Source organism: Lepisma saccharinum, chromosome 5 (assembly GCF_977018435.1).
Source record: "Lepisma saccharinum chromosome 5, izLepSacc3.1, whole genome shotgun sequence".
In the NCBI taxonomy this organism is placed as follows: domain Eukaryota; kingdom Metazoa; phylum Arthropoda; class Insecta; order Zygentoma; family Lepismatidae; genus Lepisma; species Lepisma saccharinum.
Genome location: NC_139233.1, coordinates 10,511,176 through 10,534,045, shown reverse-complemented (window position 1 = coordinate 10,534,045; position 22,870 = coordinate 10,511,176). Strand labels below are relative to the sequence as shown.

The 22,870-nt window shown below is 37.3% G+C and overlaps 1 protein-coding gene across 3 annotated transcripts in view; it reads left to right on the top strand.

The window, feature by feature from the left end:
• The first annotated feature begins 10,897 nt into the window (after positions 1-10,897).
• The window catches only part of LOC145987650 (alpha-tubulin N-acetyltransferase 1-like), an 83,281-nt gene continuing 71,308 nt past the window's right edge, over positions 10,898-22,870 (top strand). For all 3 annotated transcript variants that reach the window (XM_083122152.1, XM_083122151.1, XM_083122150.1), the window contains exons 1-2: positions 10,898-11,114; positions 17,676-17,828. In XM_083122152.1, the coding sequence (XP_082978278.1) occupies positions 11,011-11,114; positions 17,676-17,828 (257 nt within the window). In that variant the 5' untranslated portion in view covers positions 10,898-11,010. The remainder of the gene's footprint in view (positions 11,115-17,675; positions 17,829-22,870) is intronic.

Sequence of the window (22,870 nt, the reverse complement as noted above, 5' to 3'; positions counted from 1 at the left end):
CCTTCATCAATTTCATCATATTATCACTCATCATCATCATTACGATTAGCCAAAATTATAAGAATGCGACGCGAAATAACAAAAAAGCAAATGAACCTCACTTTCAGATAATACACCCTGGTAACTCCAGTCTTGTAGGCCAATGATGTTCTGGCACCTGGACTCACAGCTAGTATAGTCCTCTGTGGTGTCATGTTGTCCTGTGTTAGTCCTTATGTGTTCAGAGTGCCCCTTTACAGTACCAGCTTTTAACTAGGTAACTATGCAGGGTGTGAAATCCTAGGGGAGACGGGGGGATTTCACACCACCAAAAATCTCCCGGGGGAAGAGTTTTTGTTACAACAGACAAAAGATAAGCAATTACTTTTAATTTCAAATATACTGTACTAAAAATAATATCGAAAACACACAAATTAGTGTAGTTGTGAGTGTTGAATGCATTCTCTCTCAAGAGATCATTAACAAATCTACATCAATACGCACAATAAAAGTAAAACAAGTATGCAAAACAATAATAACTATGAAATCTAATTGATTTATATTAACATAAAGCAAAAACCTAATAAAAAATTACACATAATAAAACCACTACAACTATTTCATCATTTATTAACATCTTTAACCAGTTAGTAAAGGACGTAGTTTGCTACTTTATAATATCTGATATATATATATATATAATATATATATATATAAAACTTATTTATTTTTGTGTAATTAATAATAATGATAATAATTATATTTTTAATTTAGTAATTTCTTTTTACTTTTAATAACATTATAAATATGTATATCGTATAATTTATATGTATGTTTGTGAGGGAGGGAGTTTGTAGATTAAGATCTCCACCCCCCAATCTTAATGATTTCGCACCCTCTTAGGGTATGGAGATTTTATCCCTGGAGATAGTGTAGTGTTAGTTCTTGTTGAGGAATCTATGACTGTATTAATTTTAAAAATTGAGTGAGGTAGTTTTTAACAGACATATTTTCTTTTCTTGTTAGAGCCATGTCCTCAGTATTGTTTTAGTTAAGGGACTTATTCCGTAATGTGTGACCCTTCCACGCAGTACACCCAAATGTCAACCTCACTTCCACGTATTACACCCTGGACTGCATTTTGCAGACTATCGAGGCTCTGGCGTCTGGACCCATGGCCAGTATAATCCTCTGTAGGATTTGTGTTTTGTGTCGTCCATATGTGCTTGTGATAGTTCTTCCATTTACTTCGTATCATGTCATCACATGACATCCCCATCTACGCAATTAGCCAAAACTGGCAGAAGCCGGAAGTAAATTAAATCAATTCAATCCGTAATGTGTGATGGGCAAAAATAGTCTATGTGCTGATGTACCCATTATATTCAAATTAACCAATTAATCCCCGAATTTCCTTGTCTCAAGAGAATTTTCCTTGCTTTGGCAACACTGCGCCCACTTAATAATTATGCTTCAGTTCAGTAGGAAATTTCACCTTAGTACGGAAATCTAAAATTCTTCTAAAATATTTGCATAGAAATAAAAGACTCCTGCGGCGTTGTGCCACTGACCAGACTTGTACTGAACCAACCATCCACGTGGCATAACTTTCCTGCCACTTCATTCGATTTAGAATTAGAAATCCTTTATTAGAATTAGAAATTCCTTATTCATGGGCAAAGTTCAGCCTGCGGCTGCTCTACCACTTAACCCGCAAAATCTAATACAATAAAACAAACAAAAATACAATACTATTATAACATAAGTATTCCATTACATTTATCGCTTCTAAATATTTCAGTAATTAACACTATAAAAAGATAAAGACAATTTTACTCATTCACACATTTCAAATGTTCGTCTTGGGTTCAAATCTGCTTATTTTTTTGGTTGTTTGTTTGTTTGTTTTGATTTCAACGTAAGCATGCTGAATCTAGTCATGCGTACTGAGGCTCTATCCCTGCTCATCTAGAAGGACTTTTGTTACTACCTTTTTAAAGCTGTTGTATGTCGCACACGAGGTAGCATCTGGTGGCAGCGCATTCCAACAATATGCATATTGCATAACACTGGTCTACAAAATTCAACTTTGTAAAATTTTCGAGCACCAAAATGGGTTATCCCCATGTATTTCGACCTGCTGAACACGAATCTGGCATTGGTTTTTCCACAGCACCCTCAGTTTTTGTGTAAAGTGTACTATTCGCTATGTAATGCTATTAGGTTTCTATGATGCTCAAACAATATGATTTTGTCTCTAAATACTAATATATCAACACAAAAGTCCATAAAATGCTAGTGAAATATTTTTCATACATACCTAGATTACTCTTGGACGTTTGCTGCGCCTCTTATGGGTGCCACTATTATCCTGCAGTAGTGTCCAACAGTAGTCAGCTATCATACTTGTTGCACATTGCCCCTGATAGCGTTGCTCCAATGTATATATGGTCTGATGAAATCGTTCCCCATGTTCATCGGAGACTTGTCCAAGAGCACCAGCAGGAAAAGAATTCAAGTGTGAGTGGAGAACGTGCATTTTTAAAGACATGTTACAACCGAGATTACGGTAAGACTGTAGTAGTTCGTTGACAAACACATCACTATTGTCTGCTCTCTTGTTTCCAAAAAAATCAGAACACAGTTTTTTGAAAGAATTCCAGCAGTCCAGTTCAAGAGGGCTCAAAGCTGTGACAAAATCAGGATCGTGAAGAAGCCGTCTAATTTGAGGGCCAACGAACACACCAGCTTTCACTTTGGCTTCACTCAACGCAGGGAATTTCTGACGTAAGTACATAAAACCAGGTCCATCTTTGTCCATTGTAACAACGAATGACTTCGTAAGTCCAAGTTTTATGTGAAGTGGTGGTAACAAAATATCTTTCAAGTTCACCAATGGAACGTTTGCTACGTTCTTGCAAACAGGTTCCATTTGTGTACGGGCAGGCCAAATCCTTGTGTCGTAGTGACTTTTTCGATCACGGCTATCCCACTCACAAAGGAAACAGCAATGCTTTGTATACCCAGATTGTAATCCTGTAAGTATCAAAATTACTTTAAAGTCAGCACAGATTTGCCACTTGTGGATGTTATAGTGAACTTTATTCAACAAACGTTCCATACTGCCGAATGTTTCCTTCATTTTAGTGGCATAAGCTACGGGAATAGGAGGATAAACATTGCTATTGTGCAGGAGTACCGCTTTGAGGCTAGTTTTGGAGGCATCAACGAATAGTCGCCATTCCACTGGTATATGTTTCAGTCCCATAGCATTAAATAGACCATTCACATCATTGCAGTAACAGAGTGAGTCTTCCATGACAAAGAATGGTGTGAAGGCAGCCTGACGATTTCGAAAGAAACAAACCCTAGCATCTTTCTGTAGTAAATTCCACTGTTTCAGACGCGAACCCAGAAGTTCAGCTTGTGCCTTAGAAAGATTCAGGTCCCTAACAAGATCATTCAAATCGTTTTGTGTCAGGAGATGTGGCGTCATTTCTTCGTAATCGAAATCAGAGCTTTCATTCTCCGTGTCTGTATTAGCATCGACCTGGGTTTCATCTTCCAATGACCATGTCTCTGGAGGAACGGGGACAGGTAAGGAGAAACTGTGCACTACGGGTCGAATAGCTGACTTGATGTTGCGATACTTGATCTTCTTTCTATCCTTGCCCTTCATCCCTGCTATTTTATTCATGCAGAAATAGCAATCATCTACGTGATTAGTCGGCTCCCTCCATACCATCGGGATAGCAAAAGGCATTGCAACTTTACCTTTGTTCTTCATCCAACCATTCAGACGAGACGAACAGTTCACACAGACAATATGTGGTGCCCATTTTCGATCCTGATCACCTAACTTGCACCCGAAATAAAGATCATACAATTTCTTAAGTACGGGTGTCACATGTCGTCTGCATGATTTAATAGTGTACTCCCCACAGATATAGCAAAAGTTATTTGGATGATTTAAACATTCCCGTGACATTGTACAAACACTAACACAACTGAACCAATAAAAAATAGACAACGAAACACTCAGCACAAGGTATATTTACATCGCACTAATCACACTCGTCAATGAACAGTCAAACAAAGGAAGCATTTCCTCACGACTGAGAATATGGTGTTCAGAAACAATAGACAATGAGTCAGATGCACTGTTGCCATGTTGTGTACAATCGATACGCCTTGCACGAAGCTCTTTCAAGGTACTCTGTACCAATTCTCCGGCTCATATCACATTTCTCATGTAAGTTAAACATTTGTCGAGTAAAGGAAAAGGAGGGGGGGGGGGGGGTTGGCTGATCCTGTGAGCCTAAGACTCCAGTGCATTCGTTTCGAGCCCGCAGTATTAAACAGTACCAGTTGGGGGAACTTAACTTGCGGGAACAAACGACACAATCTTCCTGTCAAGCGTAATATGTATGTATAGCATTGCTTATTATAACAATTCGCATATAATGAAATATTTTTAAAACTGTGGGTGCTACACATAAACTAATAACATTTTCGTGCTTAGGGGGTCAAAATACATAAGAAACACCCATTTCTATTCTTGAAAATTTTTCATTGTTGACCAGTGTAAGCAGCTTTGAAGGATTGCAGGAATATGGATTTTGAAAATCTGTCCAGATGAAGTTTCATAGAGTGTCGGGTCGCGTAGTTGTGTATGCTGTATCTAAATTGGAGTCTGTCGTATAAGTATGTCGGTATTTCGTTTGCAGAATTTTGAATATTGTGCAGGCCAGATGTAGTTTTCTGCGTCATGTTATATTCAGCCAATTAAGGTCAGCTTGGGCAGTATGTGATCCCTTCGTTTCAAGCTAAATGCAAAACTATGCAGGAATTCTGTACTTTTTGTACAATTTTAGCACTCTTTTTTGTTAAATTAACACCGTAAACAACGCCACAGTAATCGAAAATGGGAAGAATAGAGCTTGCATAAGACGCAATTTAACATCAGTCGAAAGTAAGTGCGATGATTTAGAGTGATCCAAGTATACCATAAGCTTTTGAACTCTGAGACGTTACGTGGTTTTGTAAGTGAAGTTTTTGATTAAATATCACACCTAAGTTCTTAACAGTTGTGCAGTGTGGGACCCTCACATCATTAATGTTAATTGATAACCCATTTATTTGAATTTTATTTAAGGCAGCGCTAGAACCAATTAATGTAAAGCAACACTTACCGGGGTTAATTACAAGACCACTACGTTTACACCATTTATGTATCACTGATCAGGAGATCAATCGCTGGTTTTGCATATCTTGGGTCTATTGGCATCATCAGCTGCGTGTCGACAGCATAACAATGAGGTACACTGTGTCGTACGTTCAGAGGTGAGTTGGCGGTGAAGGGGAAGTATAGTAAAAGGCCTAGAATACTTCCCTGTGCTACCCCTGAGGATATCGTGAGGCGAGAGCTTTGAAAAATCCGTCACACTGTGTCCATTTGACCTCAATATATGCAACTTTCATTTTCGAGAAATTAACATTTCAGTGGAAATGACCAAAAAGAAAAATAAAGTCTAGCAGAATAGACTTTATGAGGGGGAACTCGGGCACTCACCGCGATTTAGAGAAACCCGCGCCAGATAAAAAAATATATGTTTGTTTGCGGTTTATTACTAGATTATAGAACTAGCCGGCCTCCGTGGCAGAGTTATTATCACAGCGCGCTACGACGCCAGGGGTCCCGGGTTCAAATCCCAGCTTGGGCTGAGGTGTTCTCTGTGAGTGTTCCTTCATCAAATTCATCCTCATCTTCGCTTCGCGATTAGCCAAAACTGGCAGAAAAGCGAGGTAAAATACATCAAATCAATCAATTAAGCAACTAATTGTATTTCTCCTGACTTCATGGATTATTTGGACATACTAAAGAATATTCAAAGTTACTAAAATAATTTTCTAAATAAAGTGTTTCATAAGAGCGGGTTCAAATATTTCAATAAACATACTATTCGTTTAATTATAAATAAAATTATGAAGTGAAAATATTATTTTGTATGGAATAATGTAAATTCACTACAGCATCGTCGATGATGGAGAGAGAGAAAGAGAAATAGAGAAGTGAGCGAGTATAAGTTTTTAAGTCACTTTATGCTCAGATATGCTAATCAGGAGTGAACCTGCAGTTCACTCCACTATCGGGAAGGCCCCTTTTGAAGCGAGCAAGAGAGAGGGGGCGGGGGAATAAATAAAGAAGGGAGAATAAGTGAAAAAGAGGGAGAGAGATAGAAAAAATAAAATACAGACGGATAGATAGAGAAAGAAAGACGAAAATAGAAGAAGATCGATAGTAGAGAGAAAAATAAAGAATAAACCCACAGAAAATGGGAGGGAAAACAGAATAAGTAGGGAGGAAGTAACACAAATGAAGAGATACTTAAACCATGCTTAAAATACGAAATGAAGATCGAAAGCTAGAAAGCAGACACAATGAAATAAATAGACAAAAGAGTTACAAATAGAAGGGACGGAAGAAGATGAAGTAGGAATTTTTATTGCTTACAATCGGTGGGTAAGCGTAAGCGATCCCCCTTTGATCATTTTTGCGGGCAGGAGGTAAACATGAAGAGAGCAGTGGCGGTCCCTCCATGGAACAGAGGGAACAGGCTGTTCCCTCCTACTTACTGCGCTTTTGGGCTATTTAAATTATTTATATTAACATAATAAGAACACTTTTCTCTCGAAATCATCGTTTCCAAAAGTAACACTGAAGAAAATCTTTCACCGTGGCTGGACGTTTGTTGACGTCATCTACCCCCAACGCATCATGGTTCTCACCCCATGCTCTACCATGGTCTCTTATATCATGCCCTCTATTGTCTGAAGCCGAGTATTTCCGACCACGCGCGAAGATAAACGATCCTCATGGTGCCGCGGAAGCTGAACTCTCTAGCTGTTCCCTACGAGAGACATAGCGAATTCGTTTTCCTTCGAGTTTTTGCTATGTGCTAAATTTTAATTGCGTCGTAGTGATGGTTTTGAGTGTAGTAAGTCTATAGTTTCCTAATCTCATTGCAAAATTGCGTCTGTCATTCATAACGAACTGGAAAAATCATCTACAGTCTAAGCGTCTGCTAAATGCCTTGGCTAAACGCTGGGAAGTAGCTTCCGAGGGAACAGCTCACATCCACCTGTTCCACCAACCCCAAGACCAAAGTTTCAAAGCATGCAGTGGCAGGACAAGAAGCGAATGTTGCGAGTGTTGTATGATCGACCGGCTGAGGACGAAAGCCTTTAGTTCATTCAACTTTGCAGAAAATACAACAAACCAACACATATTCTAACAATTAAAAACTAAAACGAAATCATACACAGAGCATTTTCAAACGAGTTACTACAACTCTGTAAATTATTAACTGGATATTCTACCAGTGGCAAATTATATTGTTGTCCTTGTTTAATCCTGAGAAGGGAGTCTGGAACAGGTCGGGTTTTGTCACATTAACAACTTCTACTAACAGGGTGGCTACTCACCGGGAATTTCTTGAATTCCGGGAATTATGCGTGAATTATTGGCTCCGGGAATTGTGCGTGAATTCTGCTTGAAATTTTCTCTGTAGACATGAAAAATTGCAACTTTTTAAAATCCCAATTCCATTGAATTTATACATATTTATTAATGACCTGAAACACGTTTTTCACAGTTTAGGTTTTATTTTTATTGAGGAAGGTAAATAAAGCTGCGTGGAAAATAAAACAGAATTCTCTCAATCCATTTGCTTTGTTAGTGTTCTTTGAAGAACAATCCATCTGATAGACTGAAGATTGTTGCAAGATAAAATATCTTGAAGTTGATTAGGTAAATTTAAAATTCTTATAGAATTAACAATTTTTCGTAGATTACTATTTCCCGTAACATATGTGACTTGTGTTTGTAGATGTATTTATAGTCCCGAGTAGCAGTGGCGTGTCCAGCATTTTTGTAAGGGAGGGGTTACCTATACTTTTTCTCGGTAGTCCGCCCTCATTTTGTCATATTTTCCTACCATTGACGTTCTTTTTTTTAGGAATATTGGGCCAAAGGGGGGGTATAACCCCTACCAACCCCCCCTTGGGCACGCCACTGCCGAGTAGCTATGTGAAATGACAAATGTAAAATCCGCGCCTTAAATTATATATATGTACCGTCCAAGTGAATTAAAATTATTGGATTCATTGGAATCGCACAAACCATATATTGTTAATATAAGTATTTGTTTGTGTGTATATGTGAGGGTGGTGAGAGACTGTAAAACCTTAGTTTGAAATAGAGAAAACATCTGCTTGGATTTTTGTAAAGTTCGCTTTGAAAACCGGGAATTATACTTGAATTTTATTATGGTCCTACAGTAGCAGGGTTGACAAAATTTGTGTTTTTTTAAAAAAGAACAAAACAAACTGTTTTTTTTGTTTAAAACATGTTTTAAACATGTGTTTTAAAGTCAACTTTTCCCAGTAAATTATAGTTAAAATCGTTAAAGAAAAAATTAGGGGTGTGCGGAATCCCGAAGGGTCGGGACCGGGATCTGGAAAAAAAATCCCGACTTTTCGGGTTCCCGAGCAGTTAGTTTTTGTACCAGAAGTGCAAAACAAGTACTTAAGATGAAAATTACGTGTAGAATTCGAGATTTATAGAGCTTCGGGAAATTTCGATCATTTCCCGTCCCGAAAATTTCCTGACTTTGTCGGGAAATGGCGAATATTTCACATCCCGAATGTCGGGATTTAAAAAAAAAAATCCTGTCCCGATCCCGTCCCGACCAAAAACATTCTGTCTCGCACACCTATAGAAAAAATACTTATTTTTATTGAAACTATATTACTGAAGTACAGTGGCTGCAAGGACAGTTTATATCCCTTTGGAGATAAGGTTTACCATACTGCAGGGAAAAGGTGTGCGGGATAGAATTTTTTGGGTTGGGACGGGAAATTCTTTAAATCCCAACATTCATGACGGGATATGTTCGAAATTTCCCGAAGCTCTTGTAATCTCGAATTCTACACGTAATTTTCATCTTAAGTGTTTGTTTTTGCACTTCTGGTACAAAAACTAACAATTTCCGATACGTTCCAGACATACATTTACATTGAAGAAAATGTCCAGAATTGGCGACTTTTTAAAATGACCATTCTGTATTTCCCCACTGCTTGGGACCCCGAAAAGTGGGAATTGGGACGGGAATTTCTTTTCCCGATCCTGGTGCCGACTCTTCGGGATCCCGCACACCTCTACTGAGGGACAAAAGTAGGGGGTAATAGCCCCCATTTTCCGCCACTGCTGAAGTAGATTAGGATTCATATTCATCTAAATTTCAAGAAACTAAATATTATAGAATTACTATCTTCGTCGTGGAAAAATCAGTGTGAAATATTTGCTGCTGCCTGAACAGTTTATATAGGAGAAAACAACCTGCAGTGTCATAATAGATTCTCCAGATCAATTTATCTATCCAAAGAATAAAATTGTGTTACCAAAAGTAAGCGTCTGCGCTTTATTCAGTTATACAAACGAATGAATCCTATCGCAAGAGAAAAAAAAATCACATCATCATCAAAATCACGCATTGTGTATTCAGATACTATCACCAGTTTCAAACTTACAGGACGGTACGAAACAAAGAACTGAGAAGTTTCCATTTCTACAGTAAAGTACGGGCCCTTCTTGTCGCAAAACAGTTTTTCTACCTTGGGATCCACTAGTATTGCTCGATAAATTGTCCATGACTATTTTCATAAATTTTTCTCTTATATCCTGTGTGTTTTTAAGCGATGGATTTTTATGTATGCTGGTGCAGAAGTTGTCAACAGCTTGTCTTGAGTTTTCTTTCAATTCTTGAAACTCTCAAATAAAGTGCACGAACATGGTGATGGACAATTTGCACGGTAATACCCATGGATCCCACTGTACATACATAGTTAGCCTGCCTAACCAACGTAGCCCGTGATGTCAGAACATAAGGTTGGTGAAGTGTTATGCGATAAGTGAGACTCGTAAAGCACGGATTAATTGACACTTATTCAATGAAAAGACAGGGTTGCCAAACAAAAAAAAATATCACAGACTATAAAATATCAAGTGCCAAAATGTGTTTTAAACACTTCTAAAAAAAACATGTTTAAAACACATTGTTTTAAACGTTTAAAACATTTGTAAAAAAAACAAAGCCGTGTGTTTTAAACGTTTAAAACAAAGTGTTTTAAACATGCCAACCCTGTACAGTAGCCACCCTGACTAATCTAGCGAACGTCATGAAAAACTCAACCATCTGTGTGCCATTATTGGATTGAGAAAGTTTGAATTACAAGAATACTCAACTCTATGAAAAAACGTCAACTTAATCTACGAATAAAGAGATGAAACAGGTCACGACAAAATATTATTTTCTTTCTCTGATGACTCACAAATTTATATCAAATTTTTCTTTGTTGCGCATTAACAATTTTATTTTTAATGTTTTCTTTATATTATATCACATTTGCTTTAAAATTATTATTGTCATATAATTTTAAAGTGCCTCATGTTTGTCACTTCTGACATTTCAATAAGGGTTGAATTTTACTTGATCTATTGTATTATATTAAGACACCCATGCGATGGGGAGTTAGTGCAGGTGACCTGTTCCCCTGCCTGATTTATCACCGCACGCCACTGGAAGAGAGGGAAAGCTTCTGTGGACGGTGGCATTCATATACCACCAAATACAATACCAAAAATGCATATTTGCGCTCAAAGAGCATTTATTTATGTAGTTTTATTGTTTCGAGGGATGATTGGTCGTCCGCCACTGTCAGCGTCACTTTATCCGTCTCTCGCGCAGAATGCACAGGGATCATGGGAATGTTCTCGTCATCATTGGCACTTTTAACTCGAAGGATCTGCTGCTACTGTACTTCATGACGTAACGCAGGCTGCGGTTGTGACGTAAAAATTATGATGGATCCACCAGGTTCGGCGTAGTTGAGAGAGGCTACCAAATTTCTTACCAGAAGGATAGAAAGTTCAGTTTATTTTACAACCGCGAATCCAGTTTCTGCTTGATAATGGAGTTTAAGTTTGACATCAGTAATGTGACAAATAATGAGATCGTAAGAATCGGGAATACGTTAATTCCAGAAGGCTTTCGAGGTGACAATCGTCAACTTCGGTACGTACGTTCTAACCTTGTGGGGATTTAAAAGGAGGTTGTAATTTAATGGGCCTTCGTCTAAGAATGCCTGAGAAATGTATATATATATATATATATATATATATATATATATATATATATCTAGATAAACTATGCTTTCGAAAATCTTTGCTATGTTTTTTAATGTTGAGGCTGTTTTTTATCTCTCTGTATCTAAATAAGATAATTGAAATCGTGAGTAGATCTGACTTTGACATCAATGTCAACCAATACAATCAGTCAAGGTCTACTTAAAATTGAATATGTTCTTGTCGCTTTAACTTTGTGCCCTTGCTCGAATTTATCTGTACGTGCACTTATAGTCGTGTGTAATATGTTTGGTCATGAATAATCGTATTTTAAATGTGTTGTACGTGTAGGGTGAAAATCGTTGCGTGGGTGTGAAGGGTACTGCAAAACGGCATGCTAACGAAATATTGTGGGAAGTACAGGCTTAATTGAAGATGACGGGAGTGTTCCCCGATTTGTTTGAAATTTTGTATACTTTCTACATGACGCCTCCTGAACACGAATCTGACATTAGAATTTCCCGGCCACGTCTGTAACTTGAAAATTTCACGTAACGTTAGGTTAGGTTACGTTAGATATATCGCCATTATGAAAATCCATATATTACACCTTACGCACGTAATATCCAAATTTCAAACAGTGACCGGGACATCAGAACCTCTGATACTTCATCCGGAAAACTTATTTGGGTAGTACATTCTCTAGTAATTAAATTGGAGAACACTCCCGTCACCTTCAATTGCTCCAAAGTAGAAAAGCATTTACAGCTACAAGAAGTGAGTGTTCAGATTTAACTTGTATGCTTTTTTATTAAGTTTTTTAATGATCGAAAATAATGTTATTGCTCCATTGTTGCACATCTTTTGGTTCAGGTTCCAATTTTTAAACTGTCTGTTGTCATTATATGCATTTTGTAGATAAATTTATTCTCGAAAGCACACGCTGAACATGTCTGATTACATGCTGCATTTTTCCATTCTGTTTTGGTAAGATTTTACAATATCGGACACAGCTGTAATTTCTATCCTACTTCTTATACTCACAAAATACGTAGTTCCGATGAAGTATCTAAGGTTAACATGTGCGGGTGACGTGTTGATATTGTTATTTGACGTTCAGAATTTGTATAATAAACTTCTCAATGACCGCAATCGTTCTCCGCATATGAGAACGGAAAACATGTTTGTTGAAATCTTCCGATAAATAATGAGGAATCGTGCAGTGTCGTTTGCGATCACGGACGCCCTTTTTTTTTCGAATTTCTACACATGACCCCCAAATATTAACTGCAGATTCGTGATTAGGAGCCCAAAATCATTAAATATGTGAGATATGAACAAAATCAGGGAATGGTCCGGTATTGTAAAATTGCTCCTCTCTTTCTATATGCGGCTTGGGTACCCTTTTCTGCACCGTAGATTTTTCGCACATTTCAAATATTCTCGTTACAAATTTAGTTCTTCATAATAAATGATGTTTCTAAATAGCGCGGAAAGTATTTTTTTAGATCTGCATGCTACGAAACTTACGTTTTTTATGAAATTAAAATTCCTTGCGTAACGTCAAAAAGGTTTTTCAGAACTTTAGGATGGCGAATGATGCATTCATGTCACAGGCGCAAGTCTGAAGATTTCAGATCATCGATTTATGTCACAGGCACACGTCTGATTTTTTTCTTTTTCTTCTTATGATTGACTTGTGCGATAGGAACATTTGCGATTGCGATATGTTCTTTGTGTGATATATTGGTGGATTGGACATTTCAGTCATTCGATTTCATTTGTGTGACTTCAGGAATTGGAAATAATATATTTTTTTTTGGTAACTGCATGCCGTAAAGGTGAGGGTTAGTTTTTCTAAATGACTTGTTGGATGGGATAATTTGCGACTTCTAATTTTTATGATGGGAAGGGAGTGGAGGTTGGTATTCTGTGGAAAAGGACAACAAGGACTTTCAACGTAGGAGTTACTTCATTTTTGGAATTACAAATTGAACTTCGACCCACAATTCAATACCTGGCCTTGGTAAAAAGAGGTAAGTTACCTTCTTTGGTTTAATTTTAGCCTTCATTTTTTGTATCTTCATGTGTCAATGCGGAAAACAGTGAGAAATAGTGGTGGGGGCAGGTGACTTCGGCCAATTTCTAACATGCCTTTAAAAGGGACTCTACAGATACAGGCAGGTAGCCGAAGCGTAGCAGAGCGGAGGCAGGGCTGCGGTAGCGGTAGGGGGCGGTAAGTCAATTACCCCAGGAGCGGAGCGCAGAACCGGTGGGAAATTTTGACAACAATTTCAAATGACAAAATCGCAACTTTAAACGACTAGTCGTAAATACTTCTTTCCGCGCTCTAATTTTTTTTTTATTCGCAAATAGGATCACATAACCTTCATAATGAAAAAAAATTATTCAAAATTCGGGGGTGTAGAATAGGGTACCCGACCCCTATATGCTTACTTGAGTTGGTTAGGCAGCTCAGATTTAGTACTCTTAGCATTAAAAATTATACATGTATGTGCTTATGGTGGTACCTATTAAAACGTTTTAAGTGGATTAGGATTGTTATGTTTGATTTTCTTAATATTCCATACTTTACAGTGTGTATATTTTATCCATGCAAAAATAATTCTACAGACAGGGATGACATGCCGTCAGTCACTTGTAGAACGTTCATTTCTTGATGTGATTCATTACAAATTTCGGCCCAAAGGCCTGATTGTTTAATTCAGAATTAATCATGGTACACAGGCATTTTTTTTACAAGGTTTGATTTTAATTTGTATGTGTTAACACGTACTTCAGAGTTTTAGTGATTACATGACTGAATCTTTTCTGGAGAACAATTTTTGGAGCAATTTTACAATACCGGACCATTCCCCGATTTCGTTCATATTTCGCATACTTGACGACTTTGGGCTCCTAATCACGAATCTGCAGTTAATATTTGGGGGTTACGTGTAGAAATTTGAAAAAAGGGGGTCCGTGATCGCAAACGACAATGCAAGATTGCTCATTATTTACCGGAAGATTTGTGTTTCCCATACCTTAAGAAACTAAAGTACAACCCCAAATTTTAACTATGGTTGACTAAGCTAACCTAACCTTACCGTGAATGGTTTTTGGGCTATGCGTGAATGGTATGTGGGGCCTATGATCGCAACCGACAATGTACGATTGCTCGTTATTTACCGGAAGATTTCAACAAACATGGTTTCCATTCTCTTATGCAGAGAACGATTGCGGTAATTGAAAAGTTTATTATACAACTTCTGCACGTCAATTAACAATATCAACACATCAACCCCACATGTTAACCTCAGATACTTCATCGGAACTACGTATTTTGTGAGTATAAGAAGTAGGATAGGAATTACAGCTGTGTCAGGTATTGTAAAATCTTACCCAATTTTTCCCTTCCATTCACTCCTATATGATTCTTTGTTTGCAAGCAGCCATACATTTAGTGTTGTCTTGGATACAGACTGCTAATGTTATCTACTTCACGTGTGTGGTGTACAAAGAGGTATTACATCCCTAAATGCTTTCGTTGTTAGGTTTAGGGCTCATACCATTAATAAAACATCCCTAAATGTTTTTTTTTTGTTAGGTGAGTCAGGTGTAGGGCTCATAGCATTAAAATAACGTCCCTTAATGTTTTCAACACCTTTTTAATGTAACGTCAAGTCTCAAGCATGAGACTACGGTAAGAATTTACAATATCAGAAGTATCTTCAATTGCTTCCTAATTTGGCATACTCACTAATTTTGGCCACGTAATCATGAATCTGCAGTTAAAATTTGGCGGTCACGTCTAGAAATTTTAAAATAACCTTGTCAATTACCGCTATGATTCTCCATACTCCAACATGGAAACCATGTTTTCTGATATGAAGAAATCTTCCTTTTACGCACAACGGTCTTGCTACCTTGTGTTCTGACGTAGTTATAACACAGTGTTGCTCAAGTGTTGTGCAATAAGTGAGACCAAATGCATGTGAGAAAATGGCATCTTGCGTAAAGATGGAAATCATGTTTGCCCCACGAACCATTCACGGTTAGGTTAGGTTAGGCAAGCATAGTTAAAATTTAGGATCATAAATATAATTTTGAAATGCTAATCATTGCAAAAAATAGTTTGTTTTCTTCATAAATCAAGGGTGTTTACTCCGTTCACAGACCTACTTTTTTTTCGACTTATTTTCCAATTTCTAGACATGACCACCAATTTTTAACTGCAGATTCGTGATTACGAGGCCAAAATTAGTGAGTATGCCGAATTTGAAAGCAACTGAAAATACTTCCAGTATTGTAAATTCGCTCAGAGACCTCCTTTGAATCTTGCTGAAAGTCCACTAAAACTCTGTCTTATATAATCGGAAATCAAGAACGGCTGCAAAGCACAGACACTTGCATAAGCTACTTTTCAAATCATAATTTCCCTGGTATATATATTACTTAATGAAGAATTTAACAATGACAGTTCAATTCTCCAAGCTTCAAACTCACTTCCACATTTGTTTCCAGTATTCCAAAGTACTTTTTAATACTTCCATAAAGCTTGCAAAAAATCATTAAACATGTGGAACCCTTACCTAAATTTCACTTTATCCTGCTCTAAAACTTTACTTTCCCCAAAGTTCAGTCTTAATGCCACAGTCATTTCCAGTATTCTAAACACGTTCCTCATACTCCTGTACAACTTGTAAAAGTCATTACGCAATTGAATCCTTAACCCATCTTTTCCAACATATGAGCCTGATATAATGTTCTGTCGTGATATCTTCAAAGATCTTATTCTTGTCCGATAAAAATAAAGTTAAATTGTCATGAAAAGTAGTTTTGTTTTAATTACTAAGCTGTATATTTCCTCCATGAGCATTACTTTGTATCTGATATATAACGAGCTGTCATTCTCTACCACTATTAGCTTTGCGGATGTTAAGTTTTATTTAGATTACTACTTATATGTGCACAAAACAGCCCCATCAGTGAGGATAACAGGGCTGAAACAGCCCTGTCATCTAGAGGTTAAGCCTTTCTGCACATAGTATAGAAAATATTAGAGGCTAAGATGGACCACAAAAATGGAGTGTGGTGATGCCCGTAAGTCCTGGGTGTGATCCATCTTCTTAAATATGGCCTTTCAAACATTTAATAGTGAATAGTGGGTATATTAAAAATGTGGTTGTTAGCATTTCTGCTCTTACAACATTACTTCAAATCTAGATTATCAGCAGTTATTGTAACAGATTCTTACAACAAAGGTGGAGGTGGTATGTTGACTGAACTTCCAATTGCTGAATGCTATTCTGGTCATCGTACATACACTTCTTCTCCACTTTTTAAATTCACTACACATACAGAAATGTGACCCCTTGGCTGACTATATCCCCTTGAGATTTACATATATATATATTTTTAATTGTTAGGTTTTTATGTTGTATGTAATATAATATGTGTTTCAGGGCACGGAAACCACAAATAACAGGGATATTAATCCTAAAGTATGGCCTCCGTAAGTTAAAAACCTTTCATCTCTGAGTACTTACATGGTTCTTAAACCAGTTGTGTGCACACTCAATTAACGAAGAAACACTTACAGATGATTCCAAACTTAGTGCCCCTAACCTAACAATGTAAAATTAGGTATGACTTAAGATGACTCTCCGATTTTCTTCACATTTGACATACTTACTAATTGAGGCCTGCTAATGACGAATCTGAAGTTAAAATTTGTCGGAAACATCTAGAAATTGCAAAATAATTGTGAATCATTGATGCTAGCCCCACGAACCATTGGCGCTAGCCCCATGAACCATTGACGTGTGGTTAGGTTAGGCAAACATAGTTAAAATTTGGTGTCTTGGTAGTATCAGGAATATATATTTCCATGTGAAACAAAAAAAAATTGCAAAAATCTACGGTTTCCATTCCGAAATCTAACACCTTATTTTAGCTTAGTTTGCAATGTCTAAACTTTTCCGACAACTTTTAACTTCAGATTCGTGATTAGGAGGCCTCAATTAGCAAGTATGTCAAATATGAAGAAAATCTGAGAGGGGTCCGGTCATCTTAAGTCGTTCCTAAAATTATTAACACCAATAAATGTAGCTCCTAACCATAGCACTGCGCTTATTTTAGATTCGTAAGTTGTTAGTCCTTAGTGTTTATTTTATAATGCATTTTAACATGCATTGTAAATTTATTAACTTTTATCATTCATATTTCGTGTTTATGAAGTGGTAGGCAACACCTTCTCTGGTGGTTGTGAGTGTTATATTCACTTCCTTGAAGCAATCGGACTGTGCTGCTTCAGGCTACTGAAACAGAGGTACTTTAGTTCACCATAACACTAATCTTCACTAGCTAAAAACAACAGAAACCATGCATAGCATGTTCATAAACCATGCATCATTTTTTTAGTTTGTTGGGTACAGAGGATCAAGAGTACCATAGTTCCCAGGAAAGATTTTGTCTGTGTTTGTTAATGGCTCTTGTTCTTGTCTTTCAGGGAGGTTATTCAGCATGTCACAGAGATTCTGGATGAAATGGGAAGGGCATCTGCCGCAGCACAGGACCTTCACTTGGCTATCACCAGCGGAACAAAGATGAGGAACTCCGAACACATCATCTACCTTCTTGTAGAACATAAGAGTGCAAGCAAGTAAGTTTTTTTTATTCATGTGAAATGTTTCTTTGATGCGAGCAGTTTAGGAGTGTTGCAATAACTGGTTTCTGTATTTCTTGTTTGTGACTAATGAAATTGGGATTAAAAGCCATAGTTTAATGTTGCCGTACAATGTCTGACTGCTGTGTGGGAGTCTTGTTGATTTCCCAGTTGGGATATCTCGTGTTGCAATTTTTCAATAGCCTCCCTCTGAGGCTAACCCAGCCTCTAATCAATGTGCATGTAGGTAAAATCAGCCAGAACATGGTGCTGATCACATCATCCTCTCTAAGGCCAAGATCAAGAATGCTTGGACCTCTTAACCTCCACACCCCAACTCCTTATGTTCTTTGTGCTGACTTTTGTTTTCATAGGGCTATGGTGTGATGGATAAAGGGGAAAATCTATTTTCAGGGTGAAAGTCCGATGGAATGTATCTTTATTAAATTATTAATTTTGTATCTTATTAAAATGATTATTTTTTTATTAGACAATATGCGTTATGAAAGGTTAAAAGATTTTTTAGTAACTTATGAAGATATATCTCCCGTTCGTTACACCATGCCATGAAAGTATGGAGGGGATGTAGAGATAGGTCTCTACGCATTCTTGATCCCGACCATCCTGGATTTGTTTGTCTGTTTGAGTTTTTTTTAAGTGTACTTTATGCACAGAAAGGCATACTCCTCAGTGTCCCAGAGGTTGCCCAAGTCAAAAGCCTATTGACTGGACAACTGTGATTACCTAATTACTTACATGGAACTTTAATTTAATTTTGGTTTATTTCAGTTTCAAAACACTGAATAAATGTTTATAGAATTTGCATTAATACTGTTGCTAATATGGGGAATAGCAAGAAATAACAAGGCATGCAGATCAGTACATATGCTGTGAACTAGATAAATACAATGGCTTTTTAAAATTTTCTGTATGTACAGTGTGTTTCAAAATTTTCTCCTGGATTTCGGAAGTGGGTTGCTCAGAGGCCAACTCAACCATGGGGATGAGAGCAGTTGTAATACTAGCAAGTAGGCCAGGGCACAGACCTCAAGGTACAAGACTGGAAACGTTGCACTTTTGATTGAAGCCGTGCGCATTCTGATTTGAACCTGCAGAATGAACCATTGTTGCCAACCTGTTTTATATCACCTATATTACTTTTTAAACTTGTTGTATTTGCATCCACTGCTCATGAGTGCTATCAAAGCTTCAGAGCCTTTATACATGATATATAAAAAAGTAGTATACTCGAATCTATAACATTCAAGTTATTCAGACGGTATATTGCAGACCTCCATGACAGAGTGGTTAGCACTGCGTGTTTTGATGCTATGGGACCTGGGTTCAAATCCCGGACTGGGCATGGTGTTCTTTGAGTGTGTTTCTTTAGCAATTTCATCACATTTCACTCATTCTCATCTTCGTGATTTGCCAAAAGTGGAAGAAAAGTGAAGCAAAGTAAATCAAATCAATAAACAATTTTCGAGTTGATTTGATTTGGTGTTTTTTTAAGTCCACTTTATGCACAGTAAGGCTAATCGGGACTGGACCTACAGTTTAAAGTGGGATCCGAACCACTATGTACCTCCACTGGGTATCGAACCTGGGACCCCTTGATTACAAGGCGACAACGCTAACACTACAATTTTCGAGTGTATCATGATTTTTACAAGTTACACAGCAGGCTGAGAAAGGGAGTTTAGAAAACTGAAAATGAATGTGGGAGTAAGTCTAATTTTAGGAGAAAGTAATATACGCCTTTTAGAGTAACAAAGAAATAGTGTGTGCGAAATTATGTATTGAAAAGTGGATTCTGTAAGTCGCCAAATAGGGCTGCGTATTTCTTTGCAAGTATCACTTCATGGATTTTACCTAATTTCTCATTGTCGTGATTAGCTTAAATGGTAGCAAAATGACTGAAAATTGGAAAATACAAATAGAAATGATTGTACAAGTGATCTCCCTCTTAATTATTGTGAACGTCATTCCACATTATATATACACACAGGAGGGGAAGAAAAGTACAGAAGCACGAAAGCCATCACACTTAACAAATTGAACCAACTCAAAATACACAAATTGTAACACCCAAGAGCATGTTGATGTGCATAGAGTACCTGTACCACCTAACATGCCCACGTTGTTGTTGTGTTACTACGAATAAGTGACAAGTGTGTAATTTACTAACACTTCTAACCTGTATTTATTATTAATATATTACATATAATTATGAATTGTGTCTTTAATGAATGTAACTGCACCAGGAAGTTAGTGTAATTTTAATACTATTTTATTTGTGATAATATTGATATAAATCTATAGGAACGACTTGAGATGACCGGACCCCTCTCCGATTTTCTTCATATTTGGCATACTCACTAATTGACGCCTCCTAATCATGAATCTGAAGTTAAAATTTGTCGGAAACATCTAGAAATTGCAAAAGAAGCGAAAATAAGGCGTTAGTTTTCGGAATGGACACTGTCGATTTTTGCGAAATTTTTTGTTTCACAACCAAATATATATACAAGGGTCGTTCAAGGTTGACCGGGATTTTCGTACGTAAAAAATCGATGAATAGCCGGATCATGATGAAACGTGCGGGTGACGTAATGTATTCCTTCGCGAGTAACTAGCGCCTGGCATGACGTATTTCGCGTCAAAATTAAAGAAATCAGGATAGAACGAAACGGAAACTTACTTTCAATGTTTTCCAGACGCCATTTCCACAAAATCCAACGCAGGATACAATGTTGCCAAACTATAGTCCGCACTTCACATGCTCTTCTTCCTTAAGGTCGCCTGCAAGTAAGGGATTGTATAACTGTCCTGCCAGGTGGAAAAATTCTATGGTAGGGTCTGTTCCCAACTGATGACACCTTTTCAGGAACATGTATTTTGCCAGGTACCCGGAAAAAAATATTTTTTTTGTTCCGTATGAATTCAATATTACTTTGGCATGCCACCATGTGGACTCGATGGTGTTGATATGAGCAGCAGTCTCTGCATCCACAAAGCTGACACTATGATTTACTGTAAGGTGATGAAAACCTTCGTCCGTGAGGTGATTATATGCTTTCCAACAATCAGAAATTATGGTTGTACCCTGAAGAATCCATTCTTTAATGACAGCTAGTAAAGTTGGTGCGTCCCTCTTCTCTACGGGTACAATGAAACACAGTCCGGTTCCCCCTTCGAAACCACCGAAAACCCACTGCCCTTCCACACTGTGTCCACGATGATATTTTCTCTTTCCGAACTTGGATTCATCAATTTCGACCACTTTCTCAACCCCTCCGATACTTTCACGATTTTCATAGCAGGCAGGTTCTACCACCTCATGGCAGAAGGAAGACCAGTGAATGCCAGTACGTTCGCAAATTTCTATCTCGTCGCAAATGTTACGCAAAGCACAATTAATTACCCATAATCGCACGAAAATGCACACCTGACATAGTGATAATCTAGACCTCGCAAAAAAAGTACCTTTCCTGAGGGACACTGAGTAATTGCATTTCCTTTTTTTTTTTCCTTTGCGGCAACGAAACTTTTCTTGCATTTCCACGCATATTTGTCAATGCAAGCATTGTCTTTTGTCAAGTTTAGGACATGCCCTCGTGGACACATATACGTCCCCTCCTTTGGCAAAACTCCGAAATCACCAAGTTTCTCAATTAATGCCCGTCCTTCATCCTCCACACTTCACCTATACATTTGGACAACATTAACAAACTTTCCACTCCTCTCTGTAGCCATTGTCAAATGATCCTTCTTCTCCAAGTAAGAAAGCAATAGTGTGGCAACGCTGTAGAATGTGTGGCATTGCTCATTCTGAGCGTCACATGTGCATGTCATCAAACATGGCCTCCAACCTTCTATGTGAAGAATCAACGTGGTAATGTAAAAGCAAATTTTACCAGTTCTACGTTTTCCAGGAAACTATCTATACGTGACCGGAGCATGTTAACATGACGTACTTCATGCGGGCAACATATATAGTAAGTATGAGCAGTACTATAAAAATCGGAGAACGGTCTGGTCGCGAAAATTGATTTGCTTATTTTACAATTTCTAGACGTTTCCGACAAATTTTAACTTCAGATTCGTGATTAGGAGCCCTCAATTAGAGAGCATGTCAAATATGAAGAAAATTGGAGAGGGGTCGGGTCATCTAAAGTTATACCAAATCTATATCTTGGAGCAATATTGTTATGAGTGGTTAGGTATATTCAACATGACAGCCAAGATACAATGTTAACTATTCAAATTGTCCAAAATAAAATGTGCACATGTGTACATAAGTTGTTGGTTTTGTGAACATTGGTATGGGATACTAGAGTTAAGACATTCTTCCCAGTGAATTTTCAGATTAGTCATTAAGGAACATTTACATAAACTCCAAGATTCAAATCTCAAACCTTTATTACAATAACACTGAAAGTAGTAAAAACACTGTACATTCTGTAGCAGTAAAATATTGTAGTTTCAATGCATGGAATATTTAATATCTTGTCCAAAGATTGATGCATAAATTTTGCTTAGTCTTTAATGTATGTGCAAAATATTATTTGTACTTAAATAGGACATTCTTTAAAATATTTCAAGATTCGGCAAATCTTAGCGAATAATTTACATAATCTTTACTTTGTCAATTTAGAAATATAAGTTCAATCCAAAAAGAGGAAAAAAACAACTTTAAAATAGTTTCGAAGAATTAAGTGCAGCTACCATATAATACATTGTTTTTCTACTTGGGAGTTTCTGCAACCAGATATTATTTATTTTGTACTGAATAATAAAACTTTTCTCTCGATTCAGTTTAAATATTATTTGTCCTCATGGCAATCATTATTATATGTATTACACTGGCAGCATGGACATTTACTTGCACAATTAGAATCAAAATCATAAAGTACAGTTACGCTTGTTTCGTCTGTAAAGGAAGGGGTGAAATATGCATATTATTGTTTTCACTTTTATGAAGAAATTATTTGTACACCCTTGTGGAGAGGAATATGTAAATTTATATCCTTCGTAGT